Below are 14185 nucleotides of genomic sequence, written 5' to 3'. Positions count from 1 at the left end.
TTAAAAAGGAGCTACCAATTAGTTTTTAAAGTGATTAAAAATAAGAAAAAATGCCCTATATATACATGTATTTTTATCACTTTCAGCACTCTCCATATATTCTTAAGTTTTAGATCCAAATTTCCATTTGATACTCTATTCCTTCTGCCTGAAGAATTTCTTTAATTTAACCTCTTGGAGTGCAGGTCTGCTGGCCATAATTCCTCTCAGCTTTTGTCTGCAGTCTTTTGCCTTCATTTTCCAAAGGTATTTTCACTGGCTATAGAATTCTGGGTGGGCTTGAGTTTGTTTCCCTTAAAACTGTCACTTATTATCTTCCACTTGTATACCTTCTGATACAAATTTTATCTTTGATGCACTGTATGTAATATTTTTCATGGCATCCTTTAATGTTTTCTTCATTATCTTTTTTTATCTTTGACTTTAAGCAACTTGACTATAATACATTTAGAAGTGTGTGTGTTTCTTTTTTGGTGTTTACTCTGCTTCAGATTTCACTGAGCTGAGTGAATCTATGGTTTGATAGCTTTCATTATTATTGCAAAATTATCTACTCTTCTTTTTAAACATTTTGTCTGCCCTTTTACCTGTCTCTTCTGTTTTTGAGACTCCAATTATACATATTTTAGATTATTTGGTGGTGTGCCACAGCTCTTTAATTCTTCTGTTTTTCTCTTTCTTTCTCTTTGCATTTTACTTCAGGTAACTTCTATTTACCTATTTTCAACTGCACAGATTTTTTTTCTTCACCTTTGTCCATCTAGGCTGTGTACTGTTGAGCCCATCAAAATAATTCTTCATCCTTGATAGCATGTTTTACCTTTCTCACATTCCTGTCTGATTTCATTTCTCTGCTGAGACTCTCCATCTGTGTATTCCTGTTAACCGCCTTCACCAGATGCCTTTCCTTTTTAATCACAGTTCTGTGACAGGCCCTCCTGGTGGCAGCAGCACAAGTGCTGTCTGAGACTAGTCCGATCGATTGACTGCCTGTCCTCTTGGCAGTGAGTGATTTTTCCTTGCTTTTTAGTGGGTCTCATAACTTTATTTGGATGTTGTACATCATGTTAATAGCAGAGATTGTCACAGTTAGATATCAGCCTCACTTCATTTAAAATGGCTGTTATCAAAAAGAAGTGCTAGGGAGGGTATGGAGAAAGGTGAACCCAAACTAGCACACTGCTGGTGGAAATGTAAATTGGCATAGCTACTATGGAGAACAGTGTAGAAGTCCCTCAAAAAACTAAAATTAGAACTACCATGTGATCTCACAATCCTACTATTTGGTATATATGCAAAAGGAAATCAGTATATTGGCCGGGCGTGGTGGCTCAACCCTGTAATCCCAGCACTTTGGGAGGCCGAGGTGGGTGGATCACGAGGTCAAGAGATCGAGACCATCCTGGTCAACATGGTGAAACCCCGTCTCTACCAAAAATACAAAAATTAGCTGGGCATGGTGGCATGTGCCTGTAATCCCAGCTACTCAGGAGGCTGAGGCAGGAGAATTGCCTGAACCCAGGAGGCGGAGGTTGCGGTGAGCTGAGATTGCACCATTGCACTCCATCCTGGGTAACGAGCGAAACTCCATCTCAAAAAAAAAAAAAAAAAAAGTATATTGAAGGCCTGTCCACACCCCTGTGTTTAAGCACTATTCACAGTGGCCAAGATGTGGAATCAGTTAAAGAAAATGTAGTCTATACAGTGGAATATTAGCCAGAAAAAATAATGAAATCCTGTTATTTTCAGCAACATGAATGGAACTGGCGTTCATTATGTTAAGTGAAATAAACCAGTCATAGAAAGACAAATACTACATTTTCTCAATCATAGGTGAGATCTAAAAAGGTTGATCTCATAGAGGTAGTAAGTACAATAATAGATAACAGAGGCTGGAAAGGTTGCAGGGAGAGGGGATGAAGACAGGTTGATTATGGGGCACAAAAATACAATTACTAATAGATAGAAGGAATAAATTCTACTATTTGGTAGTACAGTAGGGAAATAATAGTAATTTATGGTATACTTCAAAGTTGCTTATCTTTAAGAGAAGAATTATAATATTCCCAACACAAAGATACTGTCTGGGCAACATGGTGAAACCCCGTCTCTACAAAAAATAAAAAATTAGCCGGGCCTGGTGGTGCACATCTGTGGTCCCAGCTGCTCCACATCTAGGGAGGCTGAGGTGGGATGATTGAGCCCAGGAAGCAGAGGTTGCAGTGAGCCAAGATCACGCCACTGAACTCCAGCCTGAGTGACAGAGCAAGGCCCTGTCTCCTCCTCCCCACCAAAAGATAAATATTTGAGGTGTGGCTATCCTAGTTACTCTGATTTGTGCGTTTTAAATTGTATACATGCATCGAGGTATCACATATACCCCCAAAATATGTACAACTATTATACATCAGTCTTAAAAAGAACAACAGACATTGAGATAAATACATACTCCTGAAATGGGCTCACCTCCTCTTAGGCTGTTGATAGGCAGAAGGTGTTCAGTCTAGTCAGGAGTCGATTTGGGTTAGGGTTTTGTTCAGTGTTTGGGTCTAGACCTTCAGTGCCTCACAAGTTTCAAATTCCTTCAGTGATGGGCTGCTGTTCATTTGCTTGGAGTGGGAGTTTGAGTGCAGAAGGAAGGGTTTTTCTCTGAATTCCTGCTTCCCCCCTAGCTTTCAGCTCTTACCACATGGTTGCACCTCTGTGGGAGTCACAGTTCATGTTCTTGCTCCTTCCACAGAGGTCATCTGCTGTTGCATGTTATTCACATTAGAGGACAGGTGGAAAGTGAGGGGGCGTGCCTGTTGTCCTTAGGTAGGTTCTGTGTTGCTGGAACTTAAGGATGCAGCTTTCTCAGGGCTCCTGCACCTCCTCCTGCAGAGGTAGCTGACGTCTGTGTGGTCCTGCTGTAGGATCTTATGCCCACAAGGAGAGAGAAAGATGTCATCTTCTCTTTCTCAGCATCAGAGGATCTTAACCTGGTCAGGGCACAGGGAGCATTTCCTCCACATTCCCAAGAGGCAGAGGGACTGCTGCTGCTTCTCCCTCCAAAGTAATGGATCTTTGCCTGTGCTCTAGGAAGTGGGGAAGAGAGTATGCAGGAAAGAAAACAATAGTCACGTTATGTACAGCGAGGGCCACACGTGGATAGAGTTTATGTAGTCATAACAATGCAAGCACTGAATGTTGAGCTAAACAAATAATGTAACTGTGTCAGGAGGATGTGAGGATGGAGGTATTTCTGTTTTGGGAAGCCTCAGCATGTTAAATGAACACTTAAATTGTCATATTCATTTAGTGTAAGGTCAATAGTTGAAGTGTGTAAATATTCAGTGTAAGGTCAGTAGTTAAAGCCTAAGACTGAAAAACTCAAAATGTCAAATGCAAGGATGCTATTTAGAGATAATGAGGGCCAGGTGTGCTGGCTCACTCCTGTAATCCCAGCAATTTGGGAGGCTGAGGTGGGTGGATCACTTGAGACCAGGAGGTCGAGACCAGCATGGCCAACTAGCGGAACCCCAACTCTACTAAAAATACAAAAATTAGCCTAGTATGGTGGCATGTGCCTGTAGTCCCAGCTACTTGAGGTTCCCAAGAATTGCTCAAACCCGGGAGGCGGAGGTTGCTGTGAGCTGAGATCACACCACTGTACTCCAGCAGAGCAAGACTCCATCTCAGAAAAAAAAAAAAAAAAAAAAAAAAGAATGAGGTAAATATTAAATAAGCTTCAAAAAGTCAATTTTTTATTCTAAGAAGTGGAAAATGGATGGGAGGAGGAGACAAAGGGACTGCTTTTTTGTTGCCAAGCCATGGAGAACTGTATGACATTCAAGGGTAGTTAAGTAAAGATGTTGATAAAATTAAATATTCAGTTCTATAAATATAAAATTTGATAAAGTTTAAAACTGAGTTCTAAAAGTTTATAATACAAGGGTGGGAATAAAGGTGTAGGGAAAGTAGGCATTCTCATAAGTTGGTGGAGGGATTCCAACTGGTGCAGCCTTTAAGGATGTCAGCAGGGCACTCCATCAGAGTTCCAAATTCAATAATTCCTGCTGCAGATATGGTAGAAAATTGTATTTCACACTTGCATTCAATAAGACTAGAAACAGTCTAAATATTACTAGTAGGTGGCTGGGTGCAGTAGCTCATGCCTATAATCCCAGCACTTTGGGAGGCCAGAATGGCTGGAGCACCTGAGATTAGGAGTTTAAGACCAGCCTGGCCAATATGGTAAAATCTCATCTCTACTAAAAAAATACAAAAATTAGCAAGGCATGATGGCAGGCACCTGTAATCCCAGCTACTCAAGTGGCTGAGGCAGGGAGAATTGCTTGAACCCGGGAGGTGGAGGTTGCATTGAACCATGATTGTATCATTGCACTGCAGCCTGGGCGATGGAGTGAGACTCCTCTAAGTAACTAAGTAAGTAAAGAAAGTAAGTAAATAAATAAATAACCAGTAGGTAAATGCTTAGCAGCCATACAGTGGAATACTATCTAGCCATTAAAGAAAAGGGTGATACTTCATGTACTTCTGTGAAATGATATCCCAGGTAAGAAGCAAGGTGCAGAATGGCATCAGTGGTCTCCAGAAAATTACCAGGGAAACCGGAAGTACTTCTGTTTCTAAGGAAATAGGGAAATAGTTCACTTCTAAGAAAGTGAACTTGATAGCTTAGGGATAGAGCTGGGAGGAAGGTTTTTTTTTTGCCATGTACTCTTTTGTGTCTTTTGAATTTTAAACCATTTGAGTCAGTTACCCATATAAAGTTTTAAAATAAAATTATAAAAATGGTTAAGCACATTGGGCTATTTACATGGAAAATACTTTGTTTTTTAATTTCCATTATAATAAATTCTGAATGAATCATATGACTAAATGAGAGAATCAATATGTTAAAACCAGGCCAGGCACAGTGGGTCACACCTGTAATCTTATAATCTCAGCACTTTGGGAGGCTGAGGCAGGAGGATTGCTTTGAGCCCAGGCTGGTCTCATCTTGACCTTCTGTGCTAGAATCAACTCCTATTCCCAGGAGAAAAGAGAAAAGATTAATTCGTCTACACTAAAATTTAAAAACTGACATAAAAATGCCTTAAACAGAATGCTGTGACAATCATAGACTGAGAACATTGTTGAAACACATTGTCAAGATTTGATACAGATTAACTCTACAAATCAATGAGGAGAAGAGTTCAGGGGACACTTCAGTTGAATAATGTGCAATAAACATGAATAGGTTGGTCAGTCACAGTGTCTCATGGCTATAATCTCAGCACTTTGGGAGGCCAACACGGCAGATTGCTTGAGCTTAGTAATTCGAGACCATCCTGAGCAACATAGCGAAATCCCATCTCTATTACAAATACTAAAAAAAAAAATTAGCTGGGCATGGTGGTACACACTTGTAGTCCCAGCTACTCAGGAGGCTGAGGTGGGAGGATTGCTTGAGTCTTGGAGGCAGAGGTTGCAGTGAGCTGAGATCATCCCACTGCACTCCAGCCTGGGCAATGCAGCTAGATTCTGTCTCAAAAAAAAACGTGTTTGTTAAAAAATATTAATAGGTAGTTCACAGAAAAAAAAACTGAACTGTGGAAAAAAAGTTCAATTTTGCTCGTAACCAGAGGAAAGCAAATTAGAAGAAGGCATTTCATATCTGTCAAGTTGGCAAAAGTGTGAAAATAGGACTTCAAGGTTTGGGTTGGAATGCAGAGAAACTTATATTTGTGATTTTTTGAAGTTGTATGTTTTTTATAGCTAGGATGATACTTCGTATCTGATTTTGATAGTTTCTTTTTATGTACCAATACAACATAGACATCTTTGCATTTTAACATGATACATAGAACTCTAAACTCCATTTCTAGTTGTATTTAACAGTATATATTATCCACTGATAAGGCTAATTTGGGTAGGATTCTGTCTGAAGGAAGGGTAACAGTGTAGAGAATCTCAAGGTTTTTCTGACCTTAGGGTTTTATAGTTTTTGATTTTTAATATAGATTGTTTTCTGCTTTTTTAAAAGACATTATTGCAAGAGCATCTCCAGCAGACGTCGTTACAATCGTGATTTGGAACAGGATGAAGCATTTATTCCAGTTGGAGAATCACTAAAAGACCTTATTGATCAGTCACAAAGTTCTGGTAGTGGGTCTGGACTACCTTTATTGGTAAGTTGAAAGTTCATGTAAATATGAACAGTATGTTGATGTAAAATGTGTCCTCATGATGCTGGACAGCATAATTATTGCAGATCAGGGAACAATACTGGACACATTTTTTTCCCCTTATTTAGAAAGAGGCATGCAGTATTGCAAGGTGAAATTAGTTAAAAATAAGAAACACAAACCAAGAAAAAATAGAATAGGCAAGTAAGATAGAGCTATAAACAAGGTTGGGAACCAAGTCCTATAGAGAGGGCAGGGAAAGTTAGATCGTGAAGTTCTGTATGAAGGGCAAGAGTTAGCTCACAAGATTTGCATTTTACCAGCCAACTTAAAGAGGAATCAGGTATAAGATTCCTTGCATCTGTAAGGTTATACTGATTGATTGAGGGAACTGTAACTATTTCAGATTCTGAAATCAAAAAGAAGCTTCTTCAATAGATATTCTTAGAGAGGATACTTCTCTCAGTATAATACTACCAAAACATATTTAATGTGTTTTACAAAGATACAGTTCAGTTAAAAATTAAAAAAAAAAAAAACTATTACCAAAACATAGCTCAATAAAAATAATTTTAAAGGGATTGCAAATAAATTCCAACAGAGTTAGACTGATTCTTGCTATCAGGGGAAAAAAATAATCCCAGCAGGTTCATTTATATACAGAAATACTCAGATTTATGGGTTGAGGGAACTCTTCTTTGAGAGGACCTGTATTATAAACACTAGATATCCAGATTGTTATTAGTATAAGAAACTATCTCTTATCCCAGCACTTTGGGAGGCCAAGATGGGTGGATCACGAGGTCGAGAGATCGAGACCATCCTGGTCAACATGGTGAAACCCCATCTCTACTAAAAATACAAAAAACTAGCTGGGCGTGGTGGTGCGTGCCTGTAATCCCAGCTACTTAGGAGACTGAGGCAGGAGAATTGCCTGAGCCCAGGAGGCGGAGGTTGCGGTGAGCCGAGATCGCGCCATTGCACTCCAGCCTGGGTAACAAGAGTGAAACTCTGTCGTAAAAAAAAAAAAAAAGAAAGAAACTATCTCTTATTATTTCGTTTTATTTTGTTTTGTTTTTATTTTATTGAGACTGTCTTGCTCTGTCGCCCAGGCTAGAGTGCGGTGGCTCAGTCTTGCCTCACTGTAACCACTGCTTCCCAGGTTCAAGCAATTCTCATCTCAGCCTCCAGAGTAGCTGGGATTACCGGATGCACCACCACACCTGGCTAATTTATATGTGCGTGTTTTTTGTTTGCTTGTTTGTTTGTTTTTTGGCAGAGGTGTGGTTTTGCCATGTTTGGCCTGGCTGGTCTCAAACTCCGGGCCTGAAGCGACCCTCCCACCTCGGCTCCTAAAGTGCTAGGATTAGACATGTGGGCCACCGCACCTAACCTGATCTAATTTTATAATTTATCTTATTAAATAACTCAAATTGAATTGGAAAGGTGAAAGTAAAACTGCCTTCATATGCAGACATGATTGTTTATGTAGAAAATCCCAAGAATTTTACAATAAAACTGCTACAGCCAGTAATTGAGTTTATCAGGTTTCAGAATACAGAATCATTATATAAATGTCATTGAATTTATATGCACTAGCAACAATTAAGAAATTTAAAAAACATTATCATTTAAAATAGCATCAAAAACCATGAGATATTTAGAATAAGCCTAACAAAGTTTATGCAAGACCTGCACACTGAAAAGTATAAAACATTGCTAGAAGAAATTAATAAAGCCCTAAATAAATGGAGATGTTTATAAATCTGAGGACTTAGTATTAAGATTTCAGTTTTTCTCAAATTGGTTTTAATTTCATTTGAATCCACATTAAAATCAGTGCCAAATTTTATATAAATTAATGTTTATTCTAACACTTACATGGAAATGCAAAGGACTGGAAGAGCTGAAGCAGTTTTTAAGTAGAAGAACAAAGGAATCACTACCTGATTTCTGAACTTACTGTAAAGCTCAATAATGATCACAGTTTGGTACTAACTTAAGGATAGATCAATGGAACAGATTATGGAGTTTAGGAAGGGACATGAACTTAAATGGTTAATTGATTTTTTTTTTCTTTTTAAACAAAGATACCCAAGTAATTCAATTGGAAAAAGGTAGTCCATTTAACAGATGGTGCACGAAAAATCAGGAATCCATTTATCAAAAAGTTAATCTCAGCCCTTACCTCCTCACTCTGTATACAAAATTAACTTGAAATGCAGCATTTCAAGAAAGTGTAAAACCTCTAAAAGAAAATGCCTGAAAAAAATTATTGTGACTTTGGTTTGGGCAGACTTCTCAGTACGTAGAAAGCATGAATCATTTTTTTTTAAATGATAAATCAGGCTTTATCAAAATTTAAAACTGCTATTTAGAAGAAAACGTTAAGAAAATGAGAAGACAAATCAGATTGGCAAAACAGATCTGATACAGGGTTTTTGTGCAAAATATATAAAGATCTTTTACAACTCTAATACAACACTCCCAATTTAAAAAAAATGGACAAAATATTTGAACAGACACTTCCCCAAAGAAGATATAAGAATGGCGGCCGGGCGCGGTGGCTCAAGCCTGTAATCCCAGCACTTTGGGAGGCCGAGGCGGGTGGATCACAAGGTCAAGAGATTGAGACCATCCTGGTCAACATTGTGAAACCCGGTCTCTACTAAAAATACAAAAAATTAGCTGGGCATGGTGGTGCGTGCCTGTAATCCCAGCTACTCAGGAGGCTGAGGCAGGAGAATTGCCTGAACCCAGGAGGCGGAGGTTGCGGTGAGCCGAGATGGCGCCATTGCACTCCAGCCTGGGTAACGAGCGAAACTCCGTCTCAAAAAAAAAAGAATGGCAAGCAAGCACATCAAAAGTTGCTCAGCATCGGCAGACATGAAAGTTAAAGTTAAGCATAGTGAGATGCTACTACACATCTAGTATGGCTAAGACTGACAGTTTTAAGTGCTGACAAAGATGTAGATCAACTAGAAATCTCATACATTGCTGACTGGAATGCAAAATGGTGTGGCCATTTTGAAAAACAGTTTGACAATTGTCTGGAAAGTTAAGGGCATACTCTATTTACAATGAAGCAATCCTCTGCTAATTATTTACCCAAGAGATATGAAAACTTATCCCACCAGAGGCCTGAATGTGAATGTTCTTAGCAGTTTTATTTATAATAGACATAAACTGGAAACAACCCCAAAGCTCATGAATTGGTAAATGAGTAAACAGATGCTGGTACATTCGTACAGTGAAATATTACTCGTCAGTAAAAAGGAGCAACTCCTAACACATGCAGCAGCAGCAGTGGGTATATTTCAAAAGAATTTTATGCTACATGAAAGAAGCCAGACACAAAAGGCTATACAAAAGTGATTCTCCTGCCTTAGCCTCACGAGTGGCTGGGATTACAGGCATGTGCCACCACGCCTGGCTTATTTTTGTAATTTTTTAGTAGAGACGGGGTTTTGCCATGTTGGCCAGGCTGGTTTCAAACTCCTGACCTCAGATGATCCATCCATCTTGGCCTCTCAAAGTGCTGGGAATACAGGCGTGAGCTACCGCAGCTGGCCAAAAAGTGAGAATTTTTTACATGATTAAAATGTTCTATATTTTATTTGTGGAATTGCTGATTACATGATATAGATTTGTTGCACTAAGGCTTGTACTTTTCTCAAAAAGTGTACATTTTATATAAATTATACCTAATAATCTTGACTTTTAAAAAAAAAAACTTACAGGCCGAGGCAGGTGGATCACTTGAGGTCAGGAGTTCGAGACCTGCCTGGTCAACATGGTGCAACCCCATCTCTACTAAAAATACAAAAAATTAGCCAGGCTTGGTGGCACATGCCTGTAATCCCAGCTGCTCAGGAGGCTGAGGCAGGAAATTGCTTGCACCTGGGAGGCAGAGGTTACAAAGCAAGACTGTTTCTCAAAGAAACAAAACAAAACTTACAAAAGGATTCTATAATAAATGATACATGAAGTCAGTTTAGGTTAGCACAAAATCTAGTCCATTTTAGAAGCATTTCCAACTTGAAATATAGTGTTCTTTTTAATTTAGAATGATCACTAATGCTTCTGAAAATGAAAGATAACAGTCCATGTACATCTTGTAGTTAACAAATATTAAAGTACTTCTGATATTGTCCCAAATAAATACCTATGTTCTGTGAGCAGGTAATGGAATTCAAGCAAATACCTATGTAAATAAGAATAAAGTTATGATCATGTTAAGTGCAGCAACTGAGAGGTTATGTGTGCTTTGAAGGTGTTTAAGTGAGAAAATAGCACTCTATATAGGAACTAGACATTCAAAAAGACACAGAGACAGGAATAAGCTTGAGTGGATTCTGAAAGTTGAGATGAGTCAAACAAGAGGTTTACGGGTAGGTGGTCACAGGAAATAATGGGGCCACGCCAGATCATGTGGAGTCTTATAGATGGAATTTCTAAGATCTTTTTTTTTTTAATATAAAGACGGGGTTTCACTGTGTTTGTCAGGCTGGTCTTGAACTCCCGACCTCAGGTGATCCGCCTGCCTTGGCCTTCAAAGTGCTTGGATTACAGGCGTGAGCCACTACGCCTGGCCAAATTTTTAAGATCTTTAACTGTCATTTGGACTTTGATGCATAACAAACTACCCCAAACTTAGTGCCTTGGAGCAGCAAACATTATTTCTCATGAGTCTGTGAGTCTGCAGGGCAGTTCGTTTGTTGGACTTGCTCAGCTAGAGCTAGGTGGTACAGTTTACACGCATGGCCGGCAGTGCACGCTGCCATTATTCGTTGGCCACAGAGTTCCCAAAGCAGCAGGAAAGGTCAAGCCCCAATGCACAAACACTTGGTCAGGTCTTTTCTTGCATCACGCTTGCTATTCTGTTATCCAAAGCAAGTCATGTGGCCTAACCCTGAGTCTGTGGGCCAAGACTACCCAGGGCTGTGTACAGTGGGAGGGGAATTATTATCACCATTTTTGCAGTCAGTCAGCCACATTGAATAACCTGTTTATAATTTCACAGTACATTGTTTCATGCTTTAAAGTACATTATGGCCAGGCACAGTGGCTCATGCCTGTAATCCCAGCACTTTAGGAGGCTGAAGTGGGCAGAACACCTGAGATATCAGGAGTTCAAGACCAGCCTGGCCAACATGGCAAAACCCCATCTCTACTAAAAATACAAAAAAAATTAGCCAGGCATGGTGGTGGGTACCTGTAATCCCAGCTACTTCAGAGGCTGAGGCAGAAGAATTACTTGAACCTGGAAGACGGAGGTTGCAGTGAGCCAAGATTGTGCCACTACACTCCAGCCTGGGTAATAGAGTGAGACTCTGTCTCAAAAAAAAAAAAAGTACCTTATAAGTTTTTAATTGGATTTGGTTGGGTACACCATGCTTTTTGATGAGATGAACTACTCTTTTGCCCGTCTTAATGGGTTTCGTTCATCAAGAGCTGAGATATTTTACTTTTTTCTATAAAGGTTCAGCGAACTATTGCCAAACAGATTCAGATGGTCCGGCAAGTTGGTAAAGGCCGATATGGAGAAGTATGGATGGGTAAATGGCGTGGTGAAAAAGTGGCTGTCAAAGTATTTTTTACCACTGAAGAAGCCAGCTGGTTTCGAGAAACAGAAATCTACCAAACTGTGCTAATGCGCCATGAAAACATACTTGGTAGGTACACACTGATTCAGTCAATTTCATGTTTGACAAGGCTAGTGGGATGCAGGTAGAAGCCTCCATATGTGCTTTGAAAACATGTGTGAGCTCAACTATATGCATTTGGCTAAAGGAAGCCCAGTAGAATGCACGATTTAAATACAAACACAGTCCGGAATGCCAACCAAGCACTTTCTTTACTAACCAGCTGAAGAAACAGTAGTGAGTTTCAAATGGAAAATAATACTGGTTTATTGGACTTACTCCCATAGTAATGAAAACCCAGTCTTTTATAGATAATTTAAGCGGTGATCTAGGGTAACATTAACATATATGTCTTTTGCCTTTCATAACCTCAACAGCCCAACATGCTGCTTCATTGTATGTTCTGTGTTTAATGTGTGTTCCCCCCCGCCCCAATCTCCATGTTTGCACAATAGCAAAGTAATGTAGGTATGAGCTGATCAGTCAGATGCGTAAACCGATCTGGCTATCCTGAGTTTTCTTTTCTCTTCATCTCCTGTTTTCCTACCTTTAATTTGAAGAGTACATAGCACATTGTCAAGCAGGCAACTGTATTTGTTTCCTAGAGCTGCTGTATCAATTAACCACAAACTAGATGGTTTCAACAACCAAAACTCACAGTTTTCAAGGCTAGAAGTTTGTTTGTTTGTTTGTTTGTTTGTTTGTTTATTTATTTATTTATTTAAGATGGGGTTTCACCATGTTGGCCAGGCTGGTCTTGAACTCCTGACCTCAGGTGATCCACCCACCTCGGCCTCCCAAAGTGCTAGGATTACAGGCGTGAGCCACCGCACCCAGCCTGTTTTTTATTTTTATTTGTTTATTTATTTTTAAGATGGGAGGCTAGAAGTTTAAAACCAAGGTGTTGGCAGAGCCATTCTGTCTCTGAAGACTCTAGGGTGGAACCTTCCTTGCCCCTTCTGGCTACCAGTGGTTGCCAGGAATTTTTGGTGTTCCTTGTCTGATTATAGACAATACTATAGTCTCCATTTCTGTCATTAGGTGGCCTCCCCTGGGTGCCTGGGTCCATATTTCCACCTTACAACATCACCAGCCACTGAATTCGGGCTCACCCTAATTCTGTATAGGTCATCTTAACTTGATTACATTTGCAAAGACCCTCTTTCCAAATAAGGTCCCATTTATAGGTAACTTGGATGTTAGACATGAATTTTGTTGGGGAGCACTATTCAGCTCAGCTCAGGGCTTAGCACTAACTGACCTTTTTCTGGAGGGAAGAGGGTAGGAGAGAAAGGAAAAGAGAGGAGAACTGTGGACCAGTCAATGAGCCAGACTGAAAAGGCAGCTGTGATGAGTCACTGATGGGCAAATGGGAGTTGGCTTAATTAGGAGCTAAGTCTTGGTTGAACATTCTTTTTTTTTTTTGAGACGGAGTTTCACTCTTGTTACCCAGGCTGGAGTGCAATGGCGCGATCTCGGCTCACCGCAACCTCCGCCTCCTGGGTTCAGGCAGTTCTCCTGCCTCAGCCTCCTGAGTAGCTGGGATTACAGGCACACGCCACCATGCCCAGCTAATTTTTTGTGTTTTTAGTAGAGACGGGGTTTCACCATGTTGACAAGGATGATCTCAATCTCTTGACCTTGTGATCCACCCACCTCAGCCTCCCAGACTGCTGGGGTTACAGGCTTGAGCCACCGCGCCCGGCTGGTTGAACATTCTTAACTTTATTAAAGTGTCCACTTTTTGCTTTGAAATTGAGAGCCTTTTCCACTAGAGAATCGTGTAGATTGATGATATTTTCCAGGTTATTTGTATATGGTTTTTTTTTTTTTTTTGAGATAGAGTCTTGCTCTGTTGCCCAGGCTGGAGTGCAATGGCTCTATCTCAGCTCACTGTAACCTTCACCTCCTGGGTTCAAGTGATTCTCCTGCCTCAGCCTCCTAAGTAACTGGGACTTCAGGGACATGCCATCACACCCAGCTAATTTTTGTATTTTTAGTAGAGACGAGGTTTTGCCATGTTGGCCAGGCTGGTCTTGAACTCCTAACCTCAAGTGATCTGCCTGCTTCAGTCTCCCAAAGTGCTGCGATTACAGGCATGAGCCACCGTGCCCAGCATATGTGATCTTTTTCTTAGTCATATTATCACTTTCATGATGATTAAGATTTATAAATTTATTATAGAAGTACAATTATATGTGTAAATGGTAGAAATAAAATTTTTTAGTGACATATTCATGACTTGATGTCAGGCAAATTAAAGTTTCATTATCTGCACATGATACCTAAGTTGTTCTCAGTATCCAGAACGAGCATTACTTTTCCCTGGCCATCTCTGATGTTAACTAACCTTTTAAACTCATCAATTGG

General features: G+C 39.9%; 1 protein-coding gene across 2 annotated transcripts in view; it reads left to right on the top strand.

The window, feature by feature from the left end:
* The window catches only part of BMPR1A (bone morphogenetic protein receptor type 1A), a 167626-nt gene that overhangs the window by 147177 nt on the left and 6264 nt on the right, over positions 1–14185 (top strand). For both annotated transcript variants that reach the window (XM_074382182.1, XM_003929951.4), the window contains exons 8-9: positions 6029–6173; positions 11653–11845. In XM_074382182.1, the coding sequence (XP_074238283.1) occupies positions 6029–6173; positions 11653–11845 (338 nt within the window). The remainder of the gene's footprint in view (positions 1–6028; positions 6174–11652; positions 11846–14185) is intronic.

The sequence above is a fragment of the Saimiri boliviensis genome, chromosome 12 (assembly GCF_048565385.1).
Source record: "Saimiri boliviensis isolate mSaiBol1 chromosome 12, mSaiBol1.pri, whole genome shotgun sequence".
Classification (NCBI taxonomy): domain Eukaryota; kingdom Metazoa; phylum Chordata; class Mammalia; order Primates; family Cebidae; genus Saimiri; species Saimiri boliviensis.
Note: the sequence above shows the minus strand (reverse complement) of the source record. Positions and strands in the feature narration are given on the sequence as shown.